General features: G+C 42.8%; 2 protein-coding genes across 2 annotated transcripts in view; both read left to right on the top strand.

Moving 5' to 3' along the window:
* The first annotated feature begins 973 nt into the window (after window positions 1–973).
* Window positions 974–4,529, top strand: LOC119210876 (small integral membrane protein 32-like). The gene is made up of 2 exons (XM_037461376.2): window positions 974–1,592; window positions 1,804–4,529. Exon 2 carries the CDS (start codon window positions 1,955–1,957, stop codon window positions 2,294–2,296), a length of 342 nt encoding a protein of 113 aa, XP_037317273.1. The 5' UTR covers window positions 974–1,592; window positions 1,804–1,954; the 3' UTR covers window positions 2,297–4,529.
* Window positions 4,530–4,866: 337 nt separating this feature from the next.
* The window catches only part of LOC119210838 (protein diaphanous homolog 1-like), a 30,799-nt gene continuing 17,666 nt past the window's right edge, over window positions 4,867–17,999 (top strand). The window contains 1 exon segment of the mRNA XM_062558741.1: window positions 4,867–5,782. Within this exon segment, the coding sequence (XP_062414725.1) occupies window positions 5,684–5,782 (99 nt within the window). The 5' untranslated portion in view covers window positions 4,867–5,683.

Below are 17,999 nucleotides of genomic sequence, written 5' to 3' on the forward strand. Positions count from 1 at the left end.
TCACACACAAATTGGGTCAGATTGTCTTTGTGTGTTTTTAGATCTGCCTGTGTGTGTGTGTGTGTGTGTGTGTGTGTGTGTGTGTGTGTGTGTGTGTGTGTGTGTGTGTGTGCATGATGTGCATGAGGGCCCCAGCCAGCCCTGAGCAAAGCAGCCACTTCTAAAACTCAATAATAAAAGGTAAACCTCTTAGCCGTCACAATTACTGATGTCCCTCCACGATTGTAAACAAGGCTTCTGGCTGTTTTTAGATTTCCCATGTGACATGCACATTTCCCCGTAACCACGTCCGCTGTAATCCTTTTTATTGTTGAATGGAGCTGATGTAGGACGCCAGGACCCTGCCGGCTTGCAGACAGAACAGGTGCATATGAATATGAAACAGGCGGCAGAGCTCTTAGGGTCCAGCCCTTTGTGTGCGCACGTCGTGTCAGGGCAAACCCATTTCTCATCTCCACCCTAAGCACCTTCCTGTTAGTGTTCGTAGCACCATTGTCAAATCACAGATAGCACACACACACACACACACGTATGTCGTAAACAAAACAACATGGTCATGTGAGATGCAGAGTAATGTTAATGTCCTTTCAATCTTTCCGAAAGGATATGAACCCAAGATGAGTCACAATTTAAGACTCAGACAAAAGACCTCCTCCTGGATGATGTTTTCTCAAACGAATCACCACCTGTGAGTTTTTACACACACTCACCAATCTCACACCCTGGACTGATCTCACCCCAGAGTGAGACATTCCCCAAAAGGACAATGAACTTCCTCTCATTGCTTTGAATTGCTGTGTATGCAGTGATCAATATATGGACCGATGGACGAGACACAGCAACACAACCCGGTGACGTGCATTCCTCCCTTCGCCCGCTCTCTCTCTCGCTCTCTCTCTCTCCCTCTCTCTCTCTCGCTTTATCTCTCTCTCTCTCTCTCTCTCTCTCGCTTTGTCACACTGTCGTAGAAAACCGGGGCAAGACGTGGTTGCGTCTTGTCGGTCATCAATCCATCCTTTCCTCAAATATTAGGTACAGAGGATCGATAACCCCGTAAGGTCAGAGAGGCCGTCGGTCACATCTGTCCGACACGTTTCGACGCTTTGCTGGAAGAAAAAAAAAACGAAGGAGCGAAGGTTTGGAGACGCAGGGGTTCCGGCGTGTCCCTCCTCTGCGCCCTGTACGCACAGGGCAGGGGGATCTCGCAACACTCTGCGCACCGGGACGCGCAAGATGCGCACCGGGGATCTTCGTTGAACTTCACGAACATCTGGCGGATCCGATTAGTGCGATTTTTCATTTAGCATCAGTGGCGAGTCCGTTTGGATTTATTCGCCAAGAAGTGGACTTGGTATTGTGCTGTTTCACCCGGACCCGAATCTGCGCTGACACATGGAATCGGATCGGTTCCGTTTAATATCAGAGAAGACGCTCCGTTAATAATATCCAACTTAGACACTGAGGCTATAAACTCAGGTCGTCCTCTGCGGGGCTGGGGAGAAAAGCGCCGGTGCGCTGAGGAATGCGGACCCGGGGTTTAGATTTTGTTCCTTTCCAGCTCACCTGCGGAACTCTTCGCAGCGCAAACCAAAGTAAGTCATTCATTGACAGTATCTAATGGCAATTTGTTGAATGTATTGTTCAATGTTCTTTATGTAGAATACATCTTATGCAACATCAGGACCACTTATGATATCGCTGTGCCGTGATTTGTTTATAGGTCTTCTGGTCCCTGGGCAGTGACCTTGTCAGACATTGAAGTATTCCGGGTGCAATGGCATGACTGCATTTTGTATCACACAGGTACCCCAGCTGATTCTTCTTGATCTGTGCATCAGAGACAGGACACACAGCCAGCCTGAACAGACGCTGGCTTAGTTGGCTACATAACCTTCTGCGTTGCCCCCCCCCCCCCCCCCTCCCATCTCCCAGCCGGCAAGGCAGCCGGTGAACCATGCTGAGGCAGATCCTCCTCAACTCCACCGACACGCCAGGATTCGACCTGGCACTCATGGCCCAGTCCTCCACGCATGCCCCCTCCTCCATGAACACCTCCCACAGCGGTTCGGTGAGCGTCGCCGCTCTTCTGAGGCCCACCACGGGGCGAGGGGGAGGGGGGCTCCGGGAGGGCGAGCTGCACAAACCGGACCTGATCACCTACATAGTCATGTGCCTGCTGCTCTTCCTGTTGGTGCTGCTCATTGTGTTCTTCATCAACTGCCAGCTGCGGAACTCTTTCTTCGCCTCCATGCCATATGACAGGTCGTTGAGAGAGGCCCGGAGCTCCTACAAATAAGACCCCCCCCCCGCCCCCATGCTCCCCCTCCTCCAGGACAAATATCTGCAACCTTTTTAGGGAGACTCCTGTGCAGGGGGTCGAAGGACTGACTGGTCTCCTTGAACTGCTGCTGGTGGAATCATGTGGTTTGCCTTTTATATTTGTCTTGGACACGTTGGAAGGTCTAAATAAAACCAGATTAGTCAGTGCCTCTCTGAGTGAAATGTTGCACACACTTCAGGCCTGTACACCATGCGAGCTCTTCGGACCATGGGGGGCATGTGGGAAGATGAATAGTGTATTGGCTGGGTCCAGATGGCAACATAACATTAGACTATAACTCCTGCTCAACTTAGGGACTCTAGCCTATTTTTGGTGATTAATAAATACAATGTGAAACAATCCATCATGCCCTGTAAACAACTCATGATCCCCGTATTGCACTTTGGAAAGAAATGATGTATTCCTTTACAGTATATTTGAAAACTTGTGTTCATTCATCTCCCTGCAATTGTAGTCTAAATTTTCTTTCTCAGTGGCCCGTTCAGCTTCTTCTTTTTGTTCACAGAAACGTGGCATACGGCAACAGAAAGAGTACACAGTGGTGTAATCAACATTTTCTATGACTTTAACCTAACTGTCTTGTCTCGTGAAATGAAACAATCAATGCACAACGCCCTTTTCTCCATGTAAAATGCTGATTAAATTACAGACTGTTCTATAATGTCACATAAAGATATGTAAATGTACTTTAAGTGGCAGTCTCTTTATCTGTGCACTTTCTTGTTAATGGCGACGCTTAAAATAATGCTGCAGCTGGTGATGTGAGGGTCCAGCTGTTATTCATCGAACACCTCCGTAGAGTCGTTCTCATGAGAGCCATAGGGTGGTTATCCCTGAAGTGCATTTTCAATTTTAATTAACCTCTCCCCCACGATTTATGTCAACACCAGCGAATGAAGACCTGAGGCTGCAGTTTATGATGACACTTGTGCGATAAACTAAACTGTTTTGCACAAAACCCCTCCAATCTTGTTGTTTGGAAACTTCTCCCAAGTCAGAAATGAGGCTATCTCTGTAATCCTGGTCGTGGTCGTGTGCACGCATGCAGTGTGTGTTGTTTGTGGCATTGAAAATTGTTTCTTGGAATCTGAGAAGCATTGCGAGCCATAAGACTACATCAGCATTGATTGTTGAATTCTTAATCACTGACCAACTACTGTTTTGGATGACATTCCGCTCAGAATTGGGACAAATAAGTCAGCATATTCAGAACAATATGTGCCTTGTTGGTTAAATCAGTTGCCATGTATATTTGGATCTTCTTTCACCAAAACTACAACCACCTCGTGTAAATTGCATGGGTGAATGTAAATAAATTATTTTAGAGAATAGAAACATGACAGTTGCTTCCTTGTGGGACATTACGTTTGCTGGATGACTCTGCATGAGACCGCAACGACTTCCACCACTTGGCGGCGCCCCGAGGTCGCGTTGGACGGTTTGATGACAAAGTTGCAAACTTCAGTTTACAAAATAGAAAAAATGTGATATGTGAAGAATGAAAATGAATATTTTATTTCAAAAAGTTTAACAACTGAATCAAAATTATAATTGACCCCAAAAAACGTTTTATTCACATCTTTTTTATTTTTAATACATTATTGTGTTTTTCACTGTTGTAGACCAAAACTCAAACGTCCAGGTTCAATTGTCCATGCTCCACACAATAATTATCCCACTTACACAAGTAAGATCTCGCTTCCAGATATGAGATGGATGGCCTGTGCAGTATGAAGGAGTGTGTAGTCTTTAATGTCTGAATGGATGTGTTATATCTAATGTTATGAGTGACGGACATATACTTAAGTGTCCCAGAGTATGGGTCTTGTAATGTATGTAGTAAAGTTTTAACAGAAACAGTATGAATGGCGGTGGTGGTCTTTCATTACATAATAACTGATGCAGCAATGACTCAGGGAAAAAAGTATATTCTTTAAACTCCAGACTGTTGAAGTTAACTGTAAACAACTTGGCCCTTTCAAGAAAAAACTAATGGTTAAACTTTAGTGTATAAGGGTGAGATGTAGATATTGTTTTTGTACTTAAACATCTGTGATATATATTTATAACTCCACATTACAGTAGTTGTTCAAATTAGTTATCAACATTCAGATAAATTACTGGCTCCTAGTGGCGGGTTATTGCTCCTTTGACTTATGACTTGACCATCTTTTTCTTTTCTTTTTTCTTTGAGGATTTTTGATTCTAGATCAAGACACACATTGTGACATCATAATTACTGTTAACGGGGAATTACGCCTACTTTTGAAAAGCATGCACGTCACTCCAATGGCCAAAGAAACAATAACTAGAATGTTAAAACTCAAATTAGGGATAGCATCACTCCATATAGACAATAAGAGGGAGCATCCATGGTATATATATATATATATATATATATATAGAGAGAGAGAGAGAGAGAGAGAGAGAGAGAGAGAGAGAGAGAGTTCCTACTGTGCTGATGTCTCCTCACCATTGAGCCGTGGGAGCAACCTTACCGTCCCGCCTGTCTGATGACCCGCGGAGCCCACAGCTCGGTGCGGTCTCGGCCGAACGGTCCGTGGTGTTAAGCCCTCTCAGGTGTCTGCTGCAGAGCGCAGGCTCCTCCCCCAACCAGCTACGACCGGACTGTCAGAAGAACAGGAAGACTCCTACGTACCTAGATAGGCTTCCCCTGTCACACGGGGGGTTCAAAAGTTAAAACAAACTTGTAGCAGTCATGGAAACGAATTTATGAGACGCAGTCGCGCCGAGTCAGCCGTGCTATAGTCGCCGAAATAACTCGAGGAAGTGGGGAGAGCGGAGTTTTTTGTATTTTGTTTTTCTCTCCACGGAGACTTTACCTTCTGTCGTCAGTCAGACGAGCTAGCTTAGCTAAAGCTAACGGGTAGCTCAGTTACTACCGCTAATTTTCAGGACCTAAAATTGACTTTGTTTCACAAAGCTTTGGGTGGTGTTTCATACGGACAACTCCGGGTAGAATAAGTCCTCGGTTGTATTATATTGACGCCACGTACTTTTTTCATACTTTACGTCCCGAGGACGTGGGGCTGTGTTTTGAATTTCCCTCCTTCAGTGATACGGAGGGGCTGCTTAGCGAGGGGCTCGTTCGGCGTAGCTTACTTGGCTCTCCACCAATTCATTAGCAACCTTGTGCTAATTGTGGCTAAGTTAGCCAAGGCCCCGGGGAATCAACGATTGGCTTTTTTTCTCAAAAGTTCAAAAAGACCGTAAGAGGAAACATTTTCTTTTAGTTTTTTTTTTACGTTTGAGCGAAGGGAGATTACCGCCACGCGGGTTTATTCTAACACCCAATTCAAAGACACGGATTAATTTATAAATATGGATCCGAACACGGGGAGCTCTGCCTCGGCTGCTGGTCCTAAGAAGGACAAGAAGCCAAAGAAGTCCTATGAGGATGGAGAAGGGAAGAAGAAATTTGTGAGTATCCCTGCAGGTTCAACTTGTTGCGCCTTTTTATGATCTGTTTTGGTACGTGGGTCAGAAACGTTGCTCCAACTCCGCAGATGGTCTCATTTTCTTCCTCCAAGCTACAAAGCAAGACACTGCCGCCGTACCTGTAATTATTTTACCCCCTGCAGCTGAGTAACAGCTGTCAATGTAGCCTGACATGGCTAGGAAGCAGGATTCAGGTCAAAGTAAGTTAAACATATGAGGAAGTAGCTGGCTTCTAACTTTGAAGACTTGTAAAGATAGCAGCACTTCAACTTCCATTGAGACAACCATGTTTTTTAATTTATTATGTTTTTTGTACAAACGTAACACTGCATGGCTTATAAGCGCTTGGGTTTGAACTCGTGAAAACATTGGAATGCCATAACCTTCGCTGGAAAGGTGTGGCATTGGCCCTCTGAAGGCTTCCTAGGTGACATCATGTGGTCTCCGTGTAGCTCGCTGTTCCACCATGTGTGACTCAGTCTCGCGTCATGAGGGGAGCAAGTGCAGCAAGAGTCCCCAGTAGTGTGTGCCTCTCATCAGGCAGCACACTGTTGTGTAACATAACTCCCCTGGGCCATGTCTACCAACTGATATCCTACCCACAGATACACGGTAACCATAGAGGATGCAGTGGACACACATCTGGGCCCTGAGTAAACAATAGATACTCACAGAAACGGCTTCTGACTAGACACATGTATAAATCACATGGGATTAATGAATTAATTAGTAAGATGTTGTGCGGTTGGTGATCATTAGACATACTCTTAACGGTAAATGTACTTTTTGGAAATAGGGATTATGTTGGATGAAAATAAAGAGAGAATTTGATGAATGGCATATTATTACAGTAGTGTTGTTTACATAGGTTTAGGTACGGCTGTAAGTAAATATGAGTCATCGACCAAAATCAACTGTGCAATGTGTCCTGAAGTAACCGTCAGTGCACTTTTTGAGTGTGTGTGTGTGTGTGTGCAGCCCTTTAGAAAGAGCTTTGTCCCTGATTACCACGTCTGAAATTGGATCCCATTCTGGCAGGTTCATGTATGACTTTGCAGTCACAGTTCAGCAGATTATAATTCTTTTGCGCTGTGTACTTGATCCACACTTGTCTGTGGCATTATCAGTGACTTCATCGCTCTCTGCTTCCTGTTCGCTCCGACATACTCGTGAAGATTACATGATGAGATATGTGCCACTGAAATATGTGTGGCATTGGCCTTACATTCTTGTACTTTTCGTATCGCCAAAACATTTTCCACATATTCTGCCCAATCATCATTCAGTGTATTAAATTTACTGCTTAACCCCCTAATCCTCTCATGCAATGTTTACTACAGCTCAACTGCATAATATTGGTGTAATGTGTCCCTGCTGTGTGTTTAGCATACCTCTAAGCCTTAGCATTTTTGTGACTCAGTTGAAACACCGTCTTTCTTGATATATGTAGCCTTCACAGGAATGCTAAACTTTATTGACTTTATTTAGATTCCTCTGTAACTGAGCACGGTCATCTTTGCTGCGTATTGCTCTCCCAAACAACGTTGGTGTTTCAGGCCCAACGAGAGAGAATCTGCATCCATGGATGCTGTTGCCATAAACAGGCTGCCAGGCACAGTTTGCTTTAGCCAGGGATCACTGCCTGGGACACTTGTTTGGGATACAAGGTCAAGGTTGATATTTTCTCCCAGCTTGTTGAGTTTTTGTTGAGCTTGAGTGTTTTCTTTTTTGAGTGTTGATTTGTTATATAGGTGAAAGGTTGGCTGAGGAGATGAATTTCCTCTGGTAAGGAAAATGAGTTTAGAGGGAGACCAATATTTGGAGGGAGTTGTACAACGTGAGCATATTTTTGGGGGTCTTCTTAGACATTCCCTTCAAAGTTTCATAGTTATTTTCTAGTTATTGGCGTTTCATATTGTCATTTGTCAGAGGAAGGCTGGCATTACATGAAATTTACACTGCAATTGTAAAATTCATTGCCCATTCTGACCTTCATGGTTTGTGAGTTTTGAATCAAACTTTGTCAAACACGTGTTTAAGGCACATGTTTTTCTCGCTGGTTAAATATTTACTGGCTTGCCCATGCATGCATGCAACCTCAACTCGCCAGTTGGGTTTCTTTTGTCTGGTTAAGAAAAATCATAATGGAGGTGATTTTATCTGACTGAAATCAGATTTGTAGTTTTAAAGTTTACTTTTTCCCCACCCTTTAAATTAGGTAACGCATATATAATTCAACTACACTTACTGTATATATTATATTATATATATTCAACTTACTATATTTAAACATCAGTCACCAGACGGGAAATTAAAAACCACACCGCTATTTTCCTCTGTGTTTATGTGAGCTGTACGCAGTGTTGCATTTTGGGATCCTGCTGATGTTCTCACCGAGCGGCGCGGTGTGTTGAAGGCAGGTTAACACGTTAGTGTGTTTCATGATCAAGAGCAAAGGTAATTGCCCCTTCCTTCGAGCGTGAAACCTTGTGCTTGCATGTGTCTACTGTGCAGTGGTGCACCTACTTCCTGGGGGAAGCACCTCAGCAAATAGTTGATGCAAAGTAAGGACATGAATTAAGCCAGTCACAACACTTAAGTTACTAATTCCGACTCGGTTAAAAGTCAAGTGGAGTTGTTCAAAATGACCTTTACTGCGCAGTGGGTCTCTTTTGCCCTCTTTCGTTTTATGTCTGTTGTTGTCCCCAGACACACACGCACATCTAGGTGCACACACACACACACACATAGATCCAGCTTCCTGTGCACTTCATCTCAGGGGAAGAAGAGCATACTGTGAGCTGAAGAATAGGATGACCGGGTGCCAGCGTGAAACTGGAGTGGTTAATGGACTGCTTGGAGCAGAGGCCTCTAGTCTCAGAGTCTTAGAGAGCCAGGCTGAGCAAGGTTTTACAAGTGAGCCAACGTGGAGCTGAGTGGGGGAGAAGAAGAGTGTGACTGAAACAAGAGTAAGTGATCGGGGAAGGAGCCAGAAAGCTGTAATGCAGATAAGGTTCGAAAATGTGCAGGAGTCAACAATAATGACAAGTCACAGGTGGTGTGATGGGAATGGAAAGTTGAGCTTACTGGGATGATTCGGGAAAAACAAATCCTAAGGTTAATTCTCCCTGTCTGAAACCTTTTAAGCCTGTTAGTCATGTGGCCACACCCCGAGGCAGCAATTTAATCGCAGGTGTTTTATTCATTGTCAGAGATAGAATTCCCGGTGTGTTACATAAAGGTCGATGAGACGCGGATACACAAAGAGCTCTGGCATTGTTATTCATCGTGGTGCTATGAATTGTTAACTCAACGAGACAAATGATGCATTAACAGACCTTGTTCTTTGACACTTTGCAATTGATTTCTTCAATCAATATTATACACTTGGCTCAGGGCTGTTTACGTCCAGTCTGAAACTAAACTATTGTCCAGATACTGTTAATAATAACCCAACATGGATGAGCATAGTGTTTAACATGGTGGTCTCTGTTCATTCTGTCCTCACTGTACTTTACAGAGGAAAAAGAAAAGGCCAAGGGCTGCGCTTGATTTGCTCTGCAGCCTGTTGTTACTTGCTGTAAGTGCTGAGCTGTTTAACACGAGGAGGAATGCCACTTTAACACCATACTTTGGATTGTACCCGTTTCTTTTAGTTCATAGGAATTCCCAATTAACGTCTTGAGCCTTTGTCCTCTGATAACAACACATCAAGTGCCTCCTGGCTGCGTGGTTTCGAGATATCCCACAGATGGGTCTAGTCACTCGATCCATTTAATGATGGTGGTCCTAGCACGTTGCTTCCAACAAAGTCGCCGTACTTCCGGCTACTAATCCCTCCACCACTACAAACACTGGGCTTTCCTGGTAACCAGACTGACAAAAGGCCCGTCTTGATGGACTCACTGAGACTGCTGAAGAGTCACATTCAGGTTGCTGTTGTGAAATTTCTCCCTCATTTCTCATGTTGAAATGCTATTATTGCGACAAAAAAAAAACCTCTGCAAAAAGATGATATCAGCTATCCCATTCTGCTAAAAGTGCAATTCCCAATGTTGGTTTAAATAAAAATAAAAATCGACATGTTTTTTTAATGTTGATTCCAGAAAAATCTGAAAATGTTCTGTACATCTAATATGACAATCTAAAATTTAGGACTGAGATGAAAGTTAATTCCACATTTGTGCTAAAAAGACTTTATCACACTGCTCATTCCGACTGCTACTCTCTGAAGGTGCAGCGATGCAGTGACTTTTCTGTTTCAGGACATGACCCATGTCGCTTAAGCAGTATTCTGCGTTGTCATGGATGAAATGGTTTAGTTAATTCCGTCTCTTGCTAAGCTAACTGATCAGAAATGCTATTTTTAGGCCGCTATGCAGAGTTTTGTCCCACAGTGGTCGACAGCTTACTCCTCTGTCTGTATCAGTAAACAGTCAGTGTCACAGCCCTCCCTTTTTCCGCCGATAGCGCAAGTCATAGCGGACTGTTTTTGTGTAACCTTTGTGCCTTTGTATAGTTGTGTCTTGCAGTCTTATTTCAACTTGGTAATGCATCAGACTGTTTTCTCTGCTCGCCCTTCATTGTTATTATTTTTTTACTTAACTTAAAAATGCCTGTGTGCATATGTCGCCTGGAGCAGTTGGATATTTAGTTCGCTCGTTTAGATGTTTGTACGAGGCCTTCAGAAGGTATAAAGTCCGTTCAGCTGAAACCGATAAACAGGGCAGACCGGTCAGTGGTATTTGTTTTGTTTACTCTCATATCTTTGAATGAAAACGAACGGCCCACTCTTTGCATTTCTGCCACCTTATGGCCGAGGTAGATGACCGTGGCTCCATTTTTCTCTGGAAAGAGATGAAGAAATATGGAGCAATGCATTCCCTGCTCTGACCTCTGGGTGTGCACCCATCGTTCACATGCTCATTTTGTCAGCTATTCTAAAGAAGTTCTCCTTTTATTGTTCCACACTGAACAATAAATGAATATGTCCGTGTGAGCTCGCAGCAGGGCACAGAGTGACTACTACCCTCCCCCCGTCTTTAACCCCCCCGGTTGCCGGAACCGGTTGGCTTTGGCCGACTATTACACACACTAAAAGACACTTACATGCAGATATGTCAGTGCCTCACCCCGATTATTATTTCTCAAATTCTGTGGTTTGTGACAGGAAGTTGTGCAAAAATAACGAACAGTAAGCTTCCTTATTTGTCCCCTTATCGCTTTCCTTTCCTCCTTTCCATCTATTGTACCAGCGGCCTACTAAATATATCCACTCACAAACCGCTCTTAAACCTTTGGTGGTCTGGATGCCTTAGAGGTCTGGAAGATGTCGAGGTATAAAGCAGGTTTTTATTGGCAGAGTCCAATGGGCAGGTGTGAATTATTAAACACCGGAGATGGGTTATTTAGAGTAACTGCTTTGAAGTTTTTTTTTTTTTTTTCTTTCTGTAGTGGGATGCATAGCCATACTGGACATACTACTTTAATTCCCCTCCTATGATCATGCTATAATGGTGATGCTCTCATCAATTGTCTTCAATACAATCTCTTGTAAAAAAAAAAAAATGTCTGTGTAAAATCTGGTTTTAACAAAGTGGAACTCATTATTGCATGTGCAGATCTGGCCAACTTGCCCTTACCTGGCTGGCGTGTTAGCTTGTTGTGGCTCCTAGTGTTGCCACCAGAGGCAATACCAGTGGCTCGACCCACTTTGCAAGAAATTGTTTTCTGATCTAAGTTATGTTGGATTTTTCTCTCTTGGACATAAGTTGTTTATCCCTCTTTTCTATGTTTCCATGTTGCGATGGAGTTTCTTCTTGTTATGATAGCAAGTGACCTGTACCCAGCATGCAGTTTGTTTGGGTAATTTTATAATTATACAATTATTAGTGTCAAACTGTTGTGTTGTTAAAGAGCATTTGATGTGGGTTATTAAATGTTATAAAAGGATACAACCATGATTCAATCTTCAAGATCATTCAAGACAAGTAGCTCTGTTCAGAGGTGAGGTGTGAAAATAAAGCCTGCTGTCTGCTGAAGAGAAACATCTGCTGTTGTGTAAAGTCATTCCATAAGGATATCTTATGTCGATCTACCGGTTGAATCGGTATGCTGCCCAGCCTTAATTGTTGCCTTCCTAGTAAGAACGTGTCGGAGGATAAGAGATACAACTATTAACTTATAGCCATAAGAATACCAGGATACAACTGCTTGTCCAAAGAATTTTACATTTGTTTCATAACAATGATAATAAGTTATTTGTGTAGGACAAATATCTCTTAGTGTAGGAGATAAGACATTTAGTTCCTTTAGCACATTGTGTCGGGCGGTTTAGTTGTCCTAACTGGATGAGCTCATTGTGACTGTGAAGGGACTCTCCAGAAAGCAGAGATGGGGATGAACAGACCTCTAGACCGATCCTCACAGATACCAATGCTCTTGATTCTGTTACCTATGTTGTGCATGGGATGGGGGAGGGGGGACTTTGTCAGGATTACAGTGTCAATCCTTCTCTGCAACTCTCCCAGTCTGACAGATTACAGCTAATCTCAGACTGAGATGTCGTGGCTGTGGATGAAAGGAAGCTTCTGGACACACATGCACAATCAAGATTCTAGCAATAATGATAAACATGGAAGAATCCCAAATAAAGCATAGTAAACTAAAGGTTGTCTCCAAAGCTGTTAATATCTTTTAAATCTATTGACAACAAACAATGGTCAAATTTAATTCAAACTAAATGTAGAAAACTAACACTAATGTTTGAATAGCTCAAAGTAACAAAGGAAAATGCATTTCTGATGACTTCTTTCAATGAGACTTTTGAGGGTCCATTTAATAAATTGCTTAGCTCTCATATGTCAAACTCGTGGCCCGCAGGCCACATCCGGCCCACCGGATGACTTTCTGTACCGTTTGCCGGTCGGATCGTCAGAGGTCTTGCCCGCGTTCGGTCGAAGTGGTCAGTATCTGACCCGAACAAATATTTTTTTCCAATGTTCGATGCACATGCATGGCGGATTTAGGGCACTTTCTTTAAAATATAAATGTACACTATACTCTCACATCTTAATCAACCACTCTCACAAGCCTGTGATTTATGGTTTTTGGGCTCTGGCTGAGTTCATATTGTGGCAGGACACAACGAAAGGGACACACAAAAGCCCTTAAGGTGAGACTCCCAACCTTCCTGTGCCCTTCCTCTTTTTTTTCTTCCAGTTTCTTTTCAACGCGGTTCTAATAACTTCCACTGACCGCCTCTCTAAAGTCATAAGAATGAAATGAGCAGGTTGTCGTTGGGCCTCCGAGCAAACGTAGGAACAAACCCTGTCTCTGTGCATCCAGGATGCTGGTTCATCTGAAGGAGCAATGATGTAAGCGTATCAGCCAAGTCTCTGTGTACTGGTACAGTGGGCCGAGGTATGAGGGAGGTGGTGAGAATTTGTAAGCGTGTGTGTGGGAGACAGTAACCGGTTCCTGTGGTAATGTGGCTGTAAAGGTCTGAGATTTGTATTCCGTATGGGAACTTCAGTAAACACGCTGAAGGCCTAACACCTCATCATGTTACCCTGTGTACCGACACTGGAAACGTATAGTTAATAATGGCATAACAATAATATAATATATATATACTATAATGTTGGTTTATACAGGTACTTTGAGATGAAACTTGCCGCAGCCATGTTTCTTCTCGGCCAGCAGTGCTCGTGCTTATCTCTGCAAGGATTTACCGCGTTATGATCTACGATTGTACCCGTTCATCTTAAAACACAGTTCAAGTATCCAGATACGTATTATATCAAAGTTTTAGTATTGTACAATGCCACACCACCAGAGTTATGAGTGACTACAAGTGGGATGAGGTCTGTGAAGCGTGAGGTCTTAAACTTAGAGACTCAAAAGACGGTCCGTCCAACATTGATTGTTTGTCTTGTCAATTTCTGTTTTGCATGTTGTCAACTCTTTGTTAAAGGGATAAAAACCTCCTCCAAGCTTTGCTTTGTGCGACAATGAACTGAATAACAGTGATGTTGAATTCGCTGATTCGGATTGGCCCAAAAGAGACACCCTTCTCCAGATTGTAGGTTTAGCCTTTCGCATGCGTTGTTAAATCTCCCGAGAAGAGGAGTGTCAAAGTGTCCCTGGAACCAATGCAGTCAGATATTTTCAAAAGGAAGTTTTTTTTTTATTGCTGACACATGAAAAAAAGAGAGGTTTCCCTTGTTATAAGAGGTGGGGCCGTGTGAATGTGGGGGGGTTTGTCTACATCAGTGGACGGAGGACAAGGAGCAGTCATGCAGCAAACATGCCCCACTTGCGCTGACACAACTCTCACAGAGCGGGTCGGTGCAGTCAGTAGGTCAGGAGGGGGGGGGGGGGGGGAGGGGAGGGAAAGTCGTTGTAATGCAAAAAGAAGTTGTGATCGGATGAGGTCAAATTCCCAATGCTCCTCACAGCCTGGGTCAAATTGTAGGTTTCACTGTGTGTTACTTTCGACGCCTGTTAACCAAACACTTGAGTCTGTGTGAGTAATGCATCAGGGGTGTGGCTTATTTCCTGCTGTTAAGTCTGGGCGGGTCTGCCCCAGTGCTTCTTCCCCCTCATACACTATGTACGTAGCCGTGGCAACGTTGTAAGCAAAAATAATAACGCTTTCACACGCTGTGTAGCTCAGCACCTGTTAATGGTTCTTGGTCAAAGTTTTTTATGCAATAAAAGTACTACACTCGTCATTCCTTAAAGCATTAAGAGGAGGAATAATTGGCATGAGCAAGTGGCACACCATCACTCCCCTTACCTCACCCATACACTCCCCTCCTGACCGACCGTCTCCCAGAGATATTCACACAAGATTGATATCAAGAAATGTTATGACCCAAATACTCAGCTTCTGAGAATCACAAATAACATCACAAATAGAAATGAGTGCAATAAGACCACATCCATCCCATCAGACAGGTCATTTGTTTTCTTTATTTTTCTGTGAATACTGTGACTTCATAAGGCCAAATGAGTTTCCTTGGGATTTTTAGTCATACTTAAGTATGGATATGGCGGCAATAATGTGTCTCGTATATAAAGTTGTGTAAAGCATCTCTAGATTGACAAAAAACCCTTTGTCTTCATTACATTGTCATTTAATATTTATTTTTTGATGGCCTTTTGCTTTTAAAACAAAGGGTCCTGCTCAGTCCTCGCCTGCTACACACAATACATAAAGCTACAAGACTAAATAAAGATCCTGGGAGGCCGCAGACGAGACGTAATCAAAACCTTTCAAACACTGTACGCTAACCGGCAGGGCGCAACACCAAGATCACAGATAAATGACTCAGGACTGACCAAAATATATGTAAATCCAGCTTCACTTTGTCTTCCAGGATAATGTACAATACAGTTGCCTTAATTCTATTATGATGAGAAAATGTGAAAACAGCCCCACTCGTTAGTCCATCACAGGCATTGGATGCTCAGCATCATGGTCTGTTTATGATTCGGCTTATGTATTGTATTGGGGTAAGATACCCCAATGACTCAATTTAATGTCGGTGCCTCTCTCTGAGCTTCATAAGCAGCGAGGATATAGTTCTTTTTTAACTTGGTAATCGGTAGTACTCTCCACGGTCCTTTGAATCATCAGATGAAATCCAGCAGGTTCACCAGAAGCTTTCTGAGCTCAGACTCCAGCAGTATTTCTTACATGTATCTGTGAACACAGCAGGTTGGCATTTCTCAGGAAAGTAGATATATAAATAAATAAATTTAGCTCCGCTTGTATTCTAATCATTCCTACCGTTTGGTCCATAGGCTGTCACGTTTTGTTTTGTAAACGTGCGCCACAATTACTCAAGGAGCTGTCATTGAGCTGCTTGTTTTGACCAACCCACTGTCTCAAACCAAAAGCCATTACGTTGATGCTGACTCTACTCAAACGGGCAGATCAGCCAGTCATCACATTTGTAATGCGGGAAATAACGCACACCCTGTGTTTTAGCTTGGTAAACAATTGAATCCATCATCAAAGGAGTTGTAGTGGTTCTTACTTTGTCAACCGCCATTAGGCCAGTATATGATTCAGCAGTATTCACTTTAAGGCAAAGACCAACACAAGTTAGATTATGTACTTTTTTCTAGTTTCATGACCTTTTGTCAATGATAATAGTGTCAGTTGTTGAGTAGCAGCTTTTAGCACCAAAGCTGACTGCATTGTTCTGTCTGATTGTGTTATATATTTAATATACTACCACCATGATATTGGTTACATCATAGTGTTTAAACAATATGACATGAGGAAAACTTTTCTTACAGTGATCAACTGTAGATTTAAATCACATGTTTGATCATTAATAATTATACATTTTCTCCCTCCACCTGTTGTTTGAGAGTACATCAATTGCCAGAAACAGAACAAAATAATAATAGAACAAAGCTAGAGAGGGATTTGAGTAATATTAATATAATTTTAGAATGTCTTGGATAGCCAAGTAATGTTATTTTAGATATTATCATGAATTGTTAAACTGTTAAGCTGATTGTAATTCAAAGCCGACACAAACTCTTTTTCTACGAAAACAATAAGCAGTTCCTTGCACATTGTGTTAACGATAGCCGAGCCCTTTGTACCTTGTGAGGTCGGCCGGGGGTACGTAGATCTGTCAGTGGCTCCCCTCACACACAGTCTACAGACTTGTAAGTCAACTGTACTTGTGGGTTGAAAAGCGGAACTGTGCCCCTTCAGTTAGTTGACAAACTATTTTTTTTGTCTCTTCCTCCCCATCTCTCTCTAAAGCCGCCTTCCTGACGTCAGTCGGTTTCCTGTGCGATCGCTCTCAATCCAGCTTCTCTTGACTGCTCTCCCCATCTTCATTTCTTCAGTTTCTCATGCCACAGAATAAAAGGCTGTAGTCCGTCTTTCGCCAGAACAGCCCTGGATGTTTGTAGGTGCATGGACACAGCATGAAGTCTTAATAACTACAACATTCTGACACAGAGTGTAAAATAAAAATAATGTACCTTTTTCAATAGGCGTTTGCTAAGTGAGGCTCTAGTCGCTATTTAAAGATCCTGAGACTGCTGTGGACAAAAACAACTAGAGCTGTCATCATTTTAGATGTTCACTGTGCTAGCGGCCAAGATAATTTATTAACACTATCTTTTCATTTTTAGCATGATTGTTGCTATTACCAGCATATCAAGACACCCCTAGAACAACAAACCAAGTTGATTTCATGCACCCTCAAGTTAATGCCATGTAGGGGATTTTAATGATTAAACAAAATGCCTCAAAAGAGAAATAAATGGCGGTGAGCAGCAGACATCAGTCATTTCATTTCCCAACTGAGTTCTCTGGATTTGAATGCGTTCTTCAATATGCAAGGCATCATGTGGGTGTTGTGTTTGTGGCATCGTCTAACACACGTTTCATTTTTCTGTATCATGCGCTTCACTTCGTCCTGTCAGACTTGGTAATACCATGGGAAACATGTCATGGATACTTTTTTTTTCTTCATGTGACCCTTTACTGTTGTAGTGTAATATTATTGACCCTTTGATGTTGCTTCATCTGCTCTCTGGAGAAATTGAAGGGCGTCTGTGATGGTTGAAAGCACCTCCGTCGTGTTTCCCTCGTTATCAAGTGAAGCCTGACACCTAGCGGGCAAGACAGGCATTCAAATGAGCACCATCAACAACAGACTTGGGAATCCTATCACAATCTATAGCAGTACACTTTTTTAAACTAGTACTTCACTCAGACGGCGAATCGCACTACTAAGAGGCGGTGAGCAACATCTGGAAGTTGAATCTTAACCGAAAGCTACGTTTCAATATAATACAAATAACACAATGAGAAAGTAGAGGATAAAGAACGTATCGTGGTCAGCAAGTAGACGGGTTCCCTTTTTATACTGTTAATGAAGCAGTTTTTCACTACTGGCCCACAGTTTCAAAACCTCATTTTTTTCCTGCGCTTGTCATTGCGTCCGTGATGAGAAAACAACATTTAAATTTCCATTATATCTTGTCCTTTTTATTTCCATTGTGATGATTAGGTTATTTAGTTTGAAGGCTTACTTGGGATTAGGTGAAGAAGAGACATTTGGATGGTATTGCTCCACAATTTGTCACAACAAGAATATTAATGGACACAGGCTGACACCTAGTGGCCTTGACACACAAGTGTTTTTTTCCCCTCCTT

The sequence above is a fragment of the Pungitius pungitius genome, chromosome 2 (genome assembly GCF_949316345.1).
Source record: "Pungitius pungitius chromosome 2, fPunPun2.1, whole genome shotgun sequence".
Lineage (NCBI taxonomy): Eukaryota > Metazoa > Chordata > Actinopteri > Perciformes > Gasterosteidae > Pungitius > Pungitius pungitius.